The 14238-nt window shown below is 39.0% G+C and overlaps 1 protein-coding gene across 2 annotated transcripts; it reads left to right on the top strand.

Annotated features, from left to right (window-relative positions):
* Positions 1–8609: 8609 nt before the first annotated feature.
* Positions 8610–13227, top strand: LOC137944174 (uncharacterized protein At2g02148). Of its 2 annotated transcripts, none has more exons than XM_068789740.1 (9): positions 8610–8656; positions 8785–9071; positions 9540–9663; positions 9762–10106; positions 10193–10355; positions 11361–11484; positions 11579–11644; positions 12134–12394; positions 12824–13227. In XM_068789740.1, the coding sequence occupies exons 2-9, from the start codon at positions 8898–8900 to the stop codon at positions 12923–12925; spliced, it is 1359 nt and encodes a 452-aa protein (XP_068645841.1). In that variant the 5' UTR covers positions 8610–8656; positions 8785–8897; the 3' UTR covers positions 12926–13227. The 2 variants fall into 2 exon arrangements, with proteins under 2 accessions (XP_068645841.1, XP_068645842.1); XM_068789741.1 differs by having other exon boundaries at positions 8614–8656; positions 8807–9071.
* The last annotated feature ends 1011 nt before the right edge of the window (positions 13228–14238 follow it).

The following is a 14238-nucleotide window of genomic DNA, read 5'->3' as shown; positions in this document are numbered from 1 at the left end:
GAAATTTAGCTTCAGCACTTGATCTTGATACTACATTCTGTTTTTTGTTTTTCCAAGTGACAAGATTACCTTCCACAAAAGTAAAATAATTAGACGTGGATTTTCTAGATATCTGATCACCTACCCAATCAGAATTTGTGTATCCTTCAATGTTAGAGATACATTTTTTTGAGAATAACAAACCTTTTCTTGGAGCACTCTTTAAATTTCTCAAGATATGATAGATCACTTCCATATGTTATTCACTTGGTGCATGCATGACTAACTCACAACGCTCATCGCATATGCTATATCTGGCCTTGTGTGTGATAGGTAGATTAATACTCCAACTAATTGCTGATAATGCACCTTGTCTGTAGGGGTTTGATCTGAGAGAATTTTGAGCTTATGATTCATTTCTATGGGCGTTTCTACTGGTTTACAATCAAATATTCCGATTTCGGCTAGAAGAAATAACACATATTTTCATTGTCAAAGAAAAACTCCATGTTTCAATCTTGCTACCTCAATTCCCAAAAAATATTTTAAATTGTCTGAGATCCTTCATTTTGAATTTAGTGGCTAAATACTCCCATAAAGCTTGCATTTCACATGGGTCATCTCCTATCAAGACCAAATCATCAACATACATGATTAAATTTGTTACTCTTGGTTTTATAAACAAAGTCTGATATGAGTTATTTTGCTTATAGCCAAACTTTTTCATTATAGCTAAGAATTTCCCAAACCATGCTCTAAGTGATTGTTTCATCCCGTACAATGACTTCTTCAATTTACAGACTTCACCTGACACAAATAACTACTTTAACTCTGGGTGATAACTCCAAGTAGACTTCTTCTTCTAAGTCTTCATTGAGAAAGACATTTTTAACATCAAATTATTGCAGAGGCCAATCTCAATTTGCTGCTATAGATATAAGAATGCGAATTGTATTGATCTTAGCTACTGGTGCAAAAGTATCCTGATAGTCTACCCCATATATTTGCAGATATCCCTTTGCAACTAGCCGAGCTTTATATCTTTTAATATTTCCATCCGGTTTGAGTTTCACCGTAAAAACCCATCAACATCTAATTGTCTTCACTCCTTTAAGTTGTGGAACAAGTTTCCAAGTGGCATTCTTTTGTAAAACCTTTATCTCTTCATTCATCGCTTTTCTCTATTTTGGATAAGTTAATGCATCCTGCACGTTACTAGGAATAGAAACCCTGGATAATTGATCAATAGTAAATACATATGATTTAGTCAACCTATGGGAGGACATATAGTTGCTGATTGAGTATTTGGTCTTGGCTTTAGGATCAGGTTTATACTGTTTTTTTGGAACTCCCTATTCAATCTTTATGGATATTTAAGAGTTATATTTTATGTAGGAACACATGTTTTATTTGATCCATCAAATAAATGATTCGTATTTGCCTGAGGAGGAACATTCTAGGTTAATTCTTCAGTTAATGGTGCAAATGGAGGCAACTCTGAGGGTTCTTCAGGAGATACTAATGATTCACTCTTGGCTTCATGATTGTGATTGTGATCACAGTATTGTTGCACATCATGACAACCTGGTTGTTTAAAACATTCATTCACGACTTCTAACTCAATAAACTCAGCACCTCCGCTATTCTGTTGTTGAATATTTTCTTCACTTGAGCTCTCCCCCTTAAAAGAATTCTGAGAGACTTTTCCTGAGTTATAAGGCACTAATTCATGGAAATAGGCATCTAGAGTCACATGGAGCTTTCGGGTGTGTGGATCATAACACCGATATCCTTTTTGAAATTTAAAATATCTAACAAAAACACATTGTTTGGCACATGGATCAAGTTTATTTCGCAAGATTTTTGGTATATGAACATATATGGTACACCCAAACACCCAACGTTCAAGATTCGAAAGACGGGGAATGAAAATTTGGAATTGCAGTTTGTGTTGAGGAGTTTGAAAGTCTATTACTCGAGAAGGTGTTCGATTGATGAGGTATGTAACAAATTTGACAGTTTCGCCCCAATAAAACCGAGACATGTTCATGCCGAAGAGGGAGTAAGGCACACACTACTTCCAAAAATTATTTATTTTTCCTCTCTTCCAATCCATTTTGTTGGGGAGTATAAGCATGATGTCTGATGACAAATTCCATAATTGTTTAGAAAATTACCAAAAGAAGCATCGACAAACTCAGTACCATTGTCATATTGCAAAACACGAATCTACTTTTGGTACTGAGTGTATATCATTTAGTAAAAAATTTTAAATGCTAAACACACATCACTCTTTTTTATAAGCAAGGATACTGTTATGGTCCTGGAGTCAAGTACATATGCCTTCGGCTCCTAACAGGCCGGTCTTTTGGGTAGTATTGTCTATGTGTTTAACATTTGGTATCAGAGCAGGCACTACGTTGCAAGTTCGAATCCCGGTGAGAGTCTTGATCGGCGAGAGTCTTGCGTGGAGGGGGCGACCTAGTAGAAACTAGAGTGAACCATCGCATGAGTGGGTTGCCGCTAGTGTGGACCGCCGTGGACGTCAGCTCATGAAGGTGGGTGTGATGTTATGGTCCTGGGGTTAAGTATTTGGTTGATGTTACAGTCCGGGGGTGGTTAAGTACTTGGTTTTCCGTTACCTACTAGGCCAGTTTTTTGGATAGTATTGGCTAAGTGTTTAATATTTGGTATCAGAGTAAGCACTACGTTTCGAGTTTGAATCCCAGCGAGAATCCTGCGTGGAGGGGGCGACCTAGCAGAAACTAGAGTGGGTCATTGCTAGTGTGATGTATGGTCTTGGGGTTAAGTACTTGGCCTTCCGCTACCTAACATACCGGTCTTTTGGGTAGTATTGCTAGGTGCTTAATAGATGATTAAGTCATTCTAGTGCATTCGTCAATAAATATCACAAAGTAACGAGATTTAGAAATAGAGGAAACCTTTGTACCACCCCAAACATCAGAATGAATAACTTCAAAAGGTTCAAAACTTTTATTCAAACTCGGTAAATTAGATATATGATGGCTCTTAGCCAGCTCATGAGTGTCACAATGAAAATTCAAATCATTCAAACTTGAAAAAAGTTGTGGTTACAATTTCCTAAGATAACCAGAGGAAAGATGGTCGAATATTCGGTGCCATAACCATATAGTTGCATGAGCATTGTCTTCACTGCTAGCTTGATTTTCCTAACTGATTTTTGATCCCCCATTCGCTGTCAACTCCAAACACTAGAGTTTACATCATCTAACACCATAACCAAGAATCTTTCGGGTAATGTCTTGAAAGACACAAAATGAGGGCCAGAAAGTTACCGTACAAGCAAGAGTTGAAGTAATTTGGCTAATAGACAAAATATTGTATTCAAGAGATAGAACAACAAGGACAATATCTAATGTAAGATTATTAGACAAGATAATAGATCATTCCCCTGTAATAGGAAAGGTAATACCATTGGCGATGGAAATTACAGATTGAGGAGAAGGTATGACAGATTTTGACTGATTGGAATCCCTCATCATATGTTCAGATGCACCTGTATCAATAATCCAAGTTTTATTCTTAGAATTTGCAAAGAATACCGATGTTTTACTGATAATACTTGGATGGGCAACATTTGTCATAGGCAGTAATTGATTTTCTTCTGTGGGTGTCATCATAGCTTTCCTAGCAATCTTTTTATTAGGTTTTTTTGAGAAGTCCCACCACTCCGGATAACCAATAATCTTATAACAATGTTGTTACGAATGACCTTTCTCCCCGTAGTGAGTACATACCCGGTTGTTAGTTTTTCCAGAGGATTGAGTGTTTCGATTGTTTGATGATCCTTGTCGAGTTTGGTTGACCAGCATAGCCGAGTTCTCAGATATTGGACGATAGCTCCCCATTTTCTGTCTCTATTGATATTCTCTTCTGACATATGCATATGTACTTTCCAAATCAAGTTTTGGGTCTTTTCGTAAGATTTCTCTACAAACCTTATAAACTCAAAGTCAACCCCACTGAGAAAAATATGAACTTGAAGTCTAGTCAGTACAGAGTACAACTAGATTAGCCCTTCAACTGTTCCTTCCTGAGATGTAATTTTATGATCAATCTCTTGGAAAATAGCAACAAGTCCATTATAGTACATTGATAATGGTCTACCATTTTGTTCGATAGAAAAAGATCTCTGGTTCAACTCAAATATACATGTTTCGTTTGATCCATCATAGAATGTTTTTTATATGGTTTCCCATATTTCCTTGGCGGTAGATAGGCGAATAAATCGCTACATTAGTGACAGACTCATTTAGTCAATAAGCCAACTTTTCACTCTTTGATTTTTAGTAATTTATGTGCCAAGATTGGAATCTCCAGATTCTGGGTTTTTCGTTTCTTCAATGAGATATCTAGCTTTGTTGCGAGTGCCACTAAGTATCTCCATGAGCTATGACCATAATGGGTAATTGGTCTCATCGAGGATGATTCCAGTTGAAAAGGCAAAATTGTCTTGGTGTATGATAATCTGAGGTATTAGTGTTGGGATAAGTTCAGTTGATGTGCATGTAGTGGTAGTCGTCAAATTCACAGCAGTTTTATGCGGGTGATGAAATTCGAGGAGAAACAATTCAACGGAGAGTTTCGATTCTTCGTAGAGCCAACAGCAATGGCGGCAACAATAGATTGTGCAACAGCGGTAGTGGATTCTGAAATAACGGCAATGGATTTTGTAGCGACGGCAGATTCCGCTTTCTATTCACTGGGTTGAGCCGGTTTGGCCCTTTGATCGTGGTCTAGTCTGAGCCCGGGTTGGTCGGTGAATAATAAACAAACGGTCCTAAGTTAAGTGGAATTTTTTTTCCGTGCATTCGTCTTCGTTGAGACAGTGCGGAGCAGCGTTGTTCCTTTTTGGCCGGTCGGGTTGGTGGTGCAGTTTGCTAGGAGGTTGAGCGGTTGCTCGGCGTCGACGACGTTCGGAAATTCCGTCGGTCTTCTCTGACGGCGGTAATGTTTATGACAACAACAGAGGAGACTCTCCTTCTTCGTTGTGTTGGTGATGCGCTGGATTGTCAAGCGGTAGTTTGGCAGCGGCTTTCTGGAGTCCCGCCGGAGTTCGGGTGGCGGCGAGTTTGTGTTATGACGACGATCAAGAGGAACATGCAAATTAAAACGATTGCACCTTCATCTTCTCCGTCGGCGATGCTGGTACAGATCGCAGGGTGGTTCAGTTGCGGTTCGTCGGATTTTTCCACGGAAATGGGATTACTATAACATGCTCCGATCATCAAGCGCCCACTTTGATGCCATGTGAAACAGAGTGATAACAGAGTTTCAAAAGAATAATTTTCTAGTGTATTTTTTTCTCAAACAGAGGTTGTTTATCGATACAATTACAACCTAAAATTAGGTCTAAAATAGATCTTAAAATCAGGGAAACAAATCGTTTCTATATACAGATCCTAACATTATGGAAACAAATTGTACGACTCATTGCACATAAGAAGGTTCAACGAGTCTATAGCTGATACTGCAGAGGAAGAAGATGGGGTTTGGGTCAATTTTTTGAAACCCGAAATTGACCCAAAACCTTAAAAAAAACTCAAAACTGTAAACCCAAACCCAATCCAATCACCATCCCCATAATCATATTCTCATCCACATAAACCTAACTTAAACCCCACCTATCTCTGCCCCATCCCTAAAAACCCAACTCATCCCCACCACATTCTCGTAAACCTGACCCATCTCTCATTCGTTCCTACCCCATTTTATATCTCCGTCTTGTTCCCGTAGATCTATTTTGGAAACATTCATCTTTAACCTGAAACAGACAGGTTTTTTTCCTATTCCCTAAACCCAAACTTAGGATTTTCGAGGCAAGTCAGGGTCAGGTTCCTTGTGAAACCAACTCTTCATCCAATCCAACATAACCCATTGGAAAAAAAAAGAACTACTCAAATTCCCTGTTTGAATGAATGAATCATTCTTTTCATTAGGGTCCTTTTTCCATATAAAAGTCGCGAGTCAAAATTCCTAATTTGTTCATTCAAGGTATCAAAAATTTTTAGTTGGTAATCTTGAAAATTAGGTGTGACCATTTGATTTGGTAATCTTGTCCTAGAAAAGAACCTAATTTTTATGTGAAATATATTATTATTTTAGATTAGAGATAATTAATATAATATTTAGAAGTCTAACCACTTTCAAGAACTTATATTTTGATATTTTTATTTTTATAAATAAATTTATACTAACTCTTTTAAAAAAAATAATTTTAAAATAATTTTTATTTAAATTTTTATAAAAAATTGGTCTTATCGACTCCGGTTATTGTGTGTAATAGAGACATTGCATCTTGCTAGAGTGACAAAAAGGCACATGTATTTACAGATTAGAACAATTTTGATAAAGACATAAGTATTATAATTATTTTATTATCATAAATTTTATATTTTTATTTATTTTTAAAAAAAGTCAAAATTAATATTTAAAACAACAAGAATTGTAGGCAACTAAGCCCAAGTGATCGAGGCAACCGAAAGCCACAATTCGTATTGTGCTAGCAGCCAATTTCCTATCCCTGGCGGTTCCGAGCCTGGATTAATGAGTCTTATCACTTATCATCCACAAGCTTTGTTCACGAATCGTGTTAATTCCACGTTCAGCTCGGAAACGCCATTCATGGCGATTTACTGCACTGAATGCTTCTTAACGTACGCAAGATCAATACAGTTGGGTATCTCTGAAGAATAGCTCTACCTGTAGGTCTTCATGCCAGCTAAACAATTTCTCGGATTCATTGCAGGTTCCTATGATGAAGCCGGCGAAGAAATTAGTAACCTGGAGACTTTCATGATTTCATTGTTGGTCGTTGAGAGTTGAAGCAGAAACAGGAAAGCTCACTCAAATTATCTGAAGCTTTTCTCTCCAGAAAAAACCTGTTCATTGTCCTTTGAAAACAGTCGTTCAATTCTTTGAGGATTCCGTCTGCTTCCAGTAACTAAATCATGTCGAAACGTCAATCGTCAATCGTCCAGTTATTTAATCTGGTAGGTTTCCATCTGATTGAGATCTCTAAGCAGAGCAAACAAGAAAGCTCACTCAAATTATCGGAAGCTTTTCTCTCCAGAGAAACCTGTTCATTGTCCTCTGAAAACAGTCGTTTGGGTTCTTTGAGGATTTCGTGTGCTTCCAGTAACTAAATCATGTCGAAACGTCAATCGTCAATCGTCCAGTTATTGCAATTTGTCTGTGCAAGAGATATACATCTCAATAATTGTAAAATCAATTCTATCCAACTTGATACCAATTTGTGGAACAGAAGAGTTGAAGTTTGGTGGAGGAATATGTTTGAGTAGATTTGAGTCATTCTTGTCCTCAAGTCTTCCAACATAGAGTAAATGCCTTTTTGTTTTAGGCGATAATGAGCTCTATTTCTTTGCCAATTATATGCCAAAGAGACTTTCTATTTTCAACCCAGATAAATATAGACAAAAATCGTCGATGTAGATGTCCAAAGTGTGATTATCTGAGTATGAAAACCAAGGCCTGGGATATGAAAAACTTTCTTGTCGTTAGCTATAGGGTTCGTCCGGAGCAAGGTATACCGATTGTGCAGTGGTCAGGAATAACTATTCCAGCGTCGTGAAAGATGCCACTAGTGAGAGGACTTAGGCCAGAAATGGGGTTACAATCTCTGCACCTCCGGGATCGTAGAAGAGCTCCCAGCTAGAAAAAATTTCCTTCACCGAGGGGACCCCGCCTTTTTCTCCGGCGTGTAGGCTACGATGCTCAGATAGACTATTTACTTCATGACGCAGATGGGCCTGTACGAGATTCTGAAGAACGGGCCATCCCGTTGAGGAAGATGGTTGCGGCGGGGCTGATCGCAGGTGGGATAAGCACCGCGGTGGGGAAACCTGCCTATGTGGCGATGGTGCGGATGCAAGCTTCCTTTCTTAAAAAAAAAATCTCGCTATTCAGCAAAAAAAAAAAAAAAATCTCGCTATTCTACCAACCGGAAACTGAAGCTCGACCTTCTTCCGGCAGCTTTGGGTGCCTTCCCCGCCTCCGCATCGGCAGAGAGTTCGGATCTCTCAGGTGACGCCAGTGATCGTTCGACACGTCCGGCTGAAGCAGTCGGTGACTCCCGTTCCAGCTGAAGGTCTTGCAGTGGATCAAGAACCATCTGACGGAGAATGATCAAATTAGAGGATGAAGATGAAGACGATCTCCTCATCCTCTCTGGAAGACGATCTACAGACTGATTTCATGGAAGATCCATATAATGCGCGGGATGGACGGTGACGATGGAGGATTCTCTTCCCCTTAAAACATGGGTCAAGCCAAGTTGGGTTCGTCGTTAAACCCAAACTCGGACCAAAATTGGTTATGACTATAGTAATTCGAGGAACACTAACCCTGGAATTATGATTCTTCCAAAGTTGAATTTCAATTTCGAACACATTTCTGGCACACGAACTCCAATTATGGAGATTTCATATTCTGGAGACGAGAACTCTAATCCGTCCGGACTGCTCTGGTCGAGGATCTCCCTGTAATTTAGTAAATAGAGAGGGATATTAAAGTAATTTAGCATTTACTATTTAAAGCAACCTTTAGACCAGCGGCTTGGAAGCAGGTGCGGAAGTCGGAGAGAGGCTTGGAAGCAGGCTCCGCGGCGAAAGCTCAGGTACGTCCTCAGGCTTGGGACTGAAAGCTACTCTCTGTCACTTCGCTCCAACCTCCACACATCTTCTTCCCCTTTAAACAGTCGTCAGTTTTGGCGCGAACGGGGAGCTAAAATTCAAATGCCGCTAGGGTTTTACTCTGTGCTTTGCAGGCTCTTTGTGTCTCCAAGGAAGAAGAAGAAGAAGAGAAATTGGATTCTTCGTTCGTTCGGGGCGTGAAGGGTTTTTTCTTACTCCGGCGGGATGGGGACGAGGGTGCCATACAATCTACGATCGGCTAATTCTTTTATCGGCAGCTCTCTTCACGATCTCAATACTGTCGATGCACGGCCGGGGGAGATCGAGGGGATCAGCGACGTGGAACGCGATGCTGTGACCGAAGAGAGCTTGGATAACGACGATGAGTCAAATTCTGTAGTGAGGACTCTTGTTTGCAGTGGTGTTATTTTTATTTCTGTTTCGTCTTTTCGTTTGAATTGGAGTAGGTCTTAGTTGTGAGCTGCGATTACAAGTTTTAGTGGTGAGAGTGAGCCGAATGTTGAGTACAGTGTTAATGTCATTTCTCTCGCTTCTGGATTATGTGCAAGTTATAAACCTCATTACTCTTTGAGTAATTGGATTAGCGGATTCAAAGTGTTTTAGCATAAGCTACATTCGCATAAAAGCTGTGCCGTTTGAGTCGTGACTCAGTTTTAGTGTTTATAGTTTCTCCACTCTCACAACCTTGGGTGCGATGTATCTTATGGCATCCAACCACAAGTTCCAGTAATTCAGCAGGACAACAAAGTTCTGAGTAGTATGGGCTCTTGTTATTTATTGTCTGGGGAATATGCTAACTGGAATATTTGTTTGGATTTGGAACTAATTCCTCGTTCTGGTGATTAGGATTGCCTGCATGACTCTTACAGAAACTCTCTACCACTTCATACTGTTGGCGTGGATGATGACCGTTCTGGTATTGAAAATGGCGGATCTGCAAGATCTCACTACAATATACTCACAATCAATGGTGATTCTCTGGTTCCTATAGTTGATTATTCTCTCAGGACGTAATTAAAATTCTTTATCTGAGCTACATATACTAATTGATCTTTAGCTTTGTCACAGACATTTCACCAATTGAGACAGCAAGAGCAAGATTTCTGCAAATTGTTGTGGATCATTTTATTAATGACCATGTAATTGAAGTCACAGATTCTTCTGAACCCGATTATAGTAATCAATCCAGCCAAGACAAATTGAACAAAAGAAAGCCGAGAGAAGTTCAGTATGAAGGTGACCCTAGGCTTGTTTTACCCCTGATGTATGTGGCAAATTTGTATGAAACTTTAGTTAATGAGGTCAATATGCGCCTTTCTACTTTGGATGGTGTTCGTGAAAAGACAATTGGGGTTGCTCTTGAGGCAGCTGGAGGACTGTACAGGAGGCTGGCCAAAAAGTTCCCAAGGAAAGGTATCTAGTACCGTTTCTTTTTAAAAAGTTTTAAAAACATGTCATCGTTTTTCTATTCTTTTCATCATAGTGAGTTGAACTTTCAGGACCGTGCACGTTTAAGAGAAGGGAACTAGCAACTTCTCTCGAGACAAGGACAAGATTTCCTGAGCTAGTTATACAGGAAGAAAAACGTGTTCGTTTTGTCGTGGTTAACGGCTTGGTGATAGTAGAAAAACCAACTACTGTGACAGTTGAAGATGGTGAATGGTATGTTGAGCTTCTTGTGGCACAGGACTTTCTGTCTCTATACCTGTAGAAAGATCTTCCAGTTCTCAATATCAACTGAGCACTGGGACTATGCTTGGATGCCTTTATAATTTATTTTTTTGAAAATGGTTTGTTGAAGCACACTTAGAGTACAATATAGCATACAACATAAAGTACAGACAGGCCAAAATCAAACAAAAGAGAGATGGCCCAAAGGAAAGATAAGCCTTGGATACATCAGCTTTAGCAAGATTGTCTGCCGCTGAGTTGGCAGATATGGATTCGTATATAATAATGTTCTTGAAATGTCTATGCTGTAAATCCATCACTATGGGTACAAGTTAATAAACAAAGTGATGCTATGGATTTTCTGCTGGAGCCTGAGAAGATTCAGGAGACAAGATATAGCGGTGATGGACAGAGCTAAAATCGTATTAAATTATTAATTCCTATTTAGGCAGCTCTAACTGTTTTTCTCCAAGAAATGGTTGAAGATATTCAGAGGGGGGGAGGTTGGGGTGGGTCTTCATCAATCCTTCCTCTTAAACCTATGGAGGAAATTATAGAAGTTTTTAGAACATAACTTTTCTAAAAAAAAAAAAAGGGGGAACATACCCTTGCTTTTTCTCTTTTCATATTTAGTGCCTGTCATCCTTCTCATTTTTTTAACATACATTTCCGCTTACTTCCTAATATGTCCAATAGAGATATAAATATTGTCTCTTCCCAAAAGGAAAAAGAATAGTTCATTGGAGTCATGGAAAACTTTTTGAGAGTATGATCTCCACATTCTTGGTGGTACTTCCTTTTCCTAGATTAGAAGCTCTTAGAGATTACAGACTGGAAATTTTGGCTGCCATTAATTTGTGGGTGAGATAATTCTGCATTGAAAGTTTTGTATTGTTGATTATGGTTTTTACTTAGGGAAGCTTGTAGTTCAACATTATGGTGGAAATTTGAATTTTGTTGCATGGACCTCCTTATGATTAATGTATCTTCTGGCAGGTTTAAACGGTTAACAGGTCGACATGAAGTGGCTATTTCAGCAAGGGATTATAAGTTCTATTCACCAAGGCGTAAGTATAGACGGATTCCATCACATCCTGTTCCTAGCATCCCAGGATTGCCTGTAAGTATGGTGCTGATCTTCTTTGCTCCTGCATTACTGCAATCACATAAAATTGTTGCTAAGATGTTATCCTTCTATAATTATATTACTTCAGGCATTCTCTGGCACGGATAATTGTTCAGGACTATCCGCTTCAACGGGATTCCGACCTGTAAATGAAGTAACATTCGTGCCTAGTCTCCTCCATATTTGAGCTTAGTTTCTCCTTGTAAAAGCAATGTGATTTTCCATGTAATTTCTTTTCTTTTTGCTCTATAAAATGCTCATTTCTATATAAAAAAAGTATTTTTTGATTGTCTAATCTTCTACTTTGAGAACGGTTTCATGAGTTACTGAAGTCGACAAATAATGCAAAACTATCATGTGCAAATATGATTAGATACTAATGCGTATGGAGTACAAATGTGATTAGATACAATTGTTTACCTTTCTAGTGTCATCTAGAATGCCAATAATGAAAGAACTATGTTATCTTTCTTAGCAAGCAAGCAGTGTCCTGGGTCAGTTACAATTTTATATTGCATAATTCAATTTGATAAAGTCGAATTATGAAGTTGCTTTCTTATCCTTCAAATATTTATATATGGAAAATATTGCATGATTCAGTTTAATAAAGTAGCACTCTGACATTGTTAATTATTGTTTGCAGCCCCAAAATCAGCAGCAGGGCCCACCTAAACATCATATGCAACCTATGGCACATCAACCACAATTTCACCCTCTTAATCATCCACATCATCAGCCAATGCATCAAAATCAACATGGGACACACTATGCTAACACGCATCCATGTGGACATTCTTCACATTTGCCCGATATCCCTAGTCCACATCAATCACCTACATTATCTCAGCATATATCCTGCTTACAACCTCTCACAGGGCATGTTGGAGGGCGCATGCATGTACTGGTGGGTTCATTTTTTTATTTTTGAGTTTTTTCTTTATTATTTTCCTTTATATATATATCCTCTCTGCACTCATTATTGTCATGATGGCTTATTGGATGTTTTATTGTTGTTTTCCCCTTACCGCAGTTTTTTTTTTTGCCCATAAATCTCTGTCAAATCCAAAATCATTTGTACTCTTAAGCGGCAATGGCACTGAATGGTGCAACATTCTGACACTTCCCCAAACACTCCCCTATTCAGTGCATCAGTCTCAATGACCTTACAGTGCATTTGATTTGAATATAGATAGTACTCAACTAAGGACGTGATTCTCTGTGTTAATTAAATTAGCAACCTGTGGGAAGTTGGTAGCAGGTCGGATAGGTAACTTTTGGCTTTCTTACTTTCACCTGGTCATTTCTAATCTATTTGTCTTTTACTCGATCGCAGCCAACAAATCCTGCAAAGTATTGTGATGAATGTGGTGCCCCCTATTTGAGAGAAACATCCAAGTTCTGTTCAGAGTGTGGCTTCAAGAGGTTGGGTACTTGATGATTTTCCCACAGCACACTTCCTCCTCTTTTTTGGTTCCTGGTATGCATCTGCTGTACAGCTTTAGTAGGCATTAAGATTTGCATCAACTCATGTACAATATACCTAACAATCGGGTAGGACACCAACATGTATTAGTCTGCATCTTATTTAAAGCCTGTAAAGAGTTATCTCCGTTGTAAACTGATTTCTATGGTCTTTTTTTTTTCCAGGTTCCTACTTTTTATTGCTTATTGATTTCTGTGTATTGGTATTCCCTGTTCGAATCATATTAGCATATACATACCAGATTAGTTGGGAGATACGTATCATGTCCTGGATAGGTACTCATACCGGTTTTCTTTTGTGTGAAGCCATGGACTCAGACCAAGTGAGAAAGTTGTATTCAATTCCAAAAGGTAAGAACACTTATCCGCTGAGAATTTCAGAAGCCTAGAATCCGTTGCAGGCTTATTACATCAGGAAGTAATGGAAAGTGTTCCAGACTTCACCTACATTTCTGAAAGCCTAAGACTGAAAAGAGAAAGACGATAAGGGGGGTCGGAGAAGTCGATCCAAGCTGACCCCCACAGGTGATGTCTTCTGATCACCAGTCTCACCTTGTTAAGTTGCTTGACTACGATGTGCTAATGTTGTACCTACCTTTTTTGGGAAGGGATCAATCCGTTTGGGGTGTCATAATACCATGACATATAAAGTATTTCTAGGTAGAGAACTTAGATGAAAATAGATTAAGATTGGAAATAACATGTATTAAACTCAAGAGAAGAAATCAACTTTAAGCTGGATTGGGATTAGTCCTCCAGTTTAATTGTCATATAAAGCCTTCTAGTGTAAACTCTTGCTACATGAAGAAATGTGATGTGGAGGGATTCCTGCAGACCCCTCTGCCGAAGATGAAAATCAACCACAAAACTGAAAAGCAATTACAAGTAAAATTTGGTTGTGTTAACACGTAGGCTTACTGCAGAAAATAGAGTGAGAGAAAACGTTCTCGCGGTAGAACTTCACTCAATTCTGCCTACATGGAATTCCATTTGCGAATTCTTACATGGGTCTTGTACTCTCTTCTGGGATCATCCCGGTTCTGTTGCTTTCTGGAAAAGGATTAATGGGCGATAAAGCTTGAAAATTTGGAAGACCATTTGGTTCCTGCTCGAGCTCTGGTATGTGTTTTTAGAAGGTTTATGCCATTTCTTCGAGCTGCTGGATGGTGAGGCGGATTTGGCAGTGAAAAGAACCCGTTGGATGGAGACCGTTCTTCTTTGAAGAAGCGTCCCCCACTTGGGGAAACTTTTAATTTCTGAATAAAT

Source organism: Aristolochia californica, unplaced genomic scaffold, assembly GCF_029961685.1.
Source record: "Aristolochia californica isolate CCGP_79_NKW_82.1479 unplaced genomic scaffold, dmAriCali1.0.hap1 SCAF_11, whole genome shotgun sequence".
Lineage (NCBI taxonomy): Eukaryota > Viridiplantae > Streptophyta > Magnoliopsida > Piperales > Aristolochiaceae > Aristolochia > Aristolochia californica.
Note: the sequence above shows the minus strand (reverse complement) of the source record. Positions and strands in the feature narration are given on the sequence as shown.

Coding starts and splice junctions, on each gene's coding strand:
- LOC137944174 (XM_068789740.1), top strand. CDS start 8,898: ATGGGGACGAGGGTGCCATACAATCTACGATCGGCTAATTCTTTTATC. Junction 11,645..12,133: donor GATTCCGACCTGTAAATGAA/GTAACATTCGTG, acceptor TATTGTTTGCAG/CCCCAAAATCAGCAGCAGGG. Junction 12,395..12,823: donor GAGGGCGCATGCATGTACTG/GTGGGTTCATTT, acceptor ACTCGATCGCAG/CCAACAAATCCTGCAAAGTA.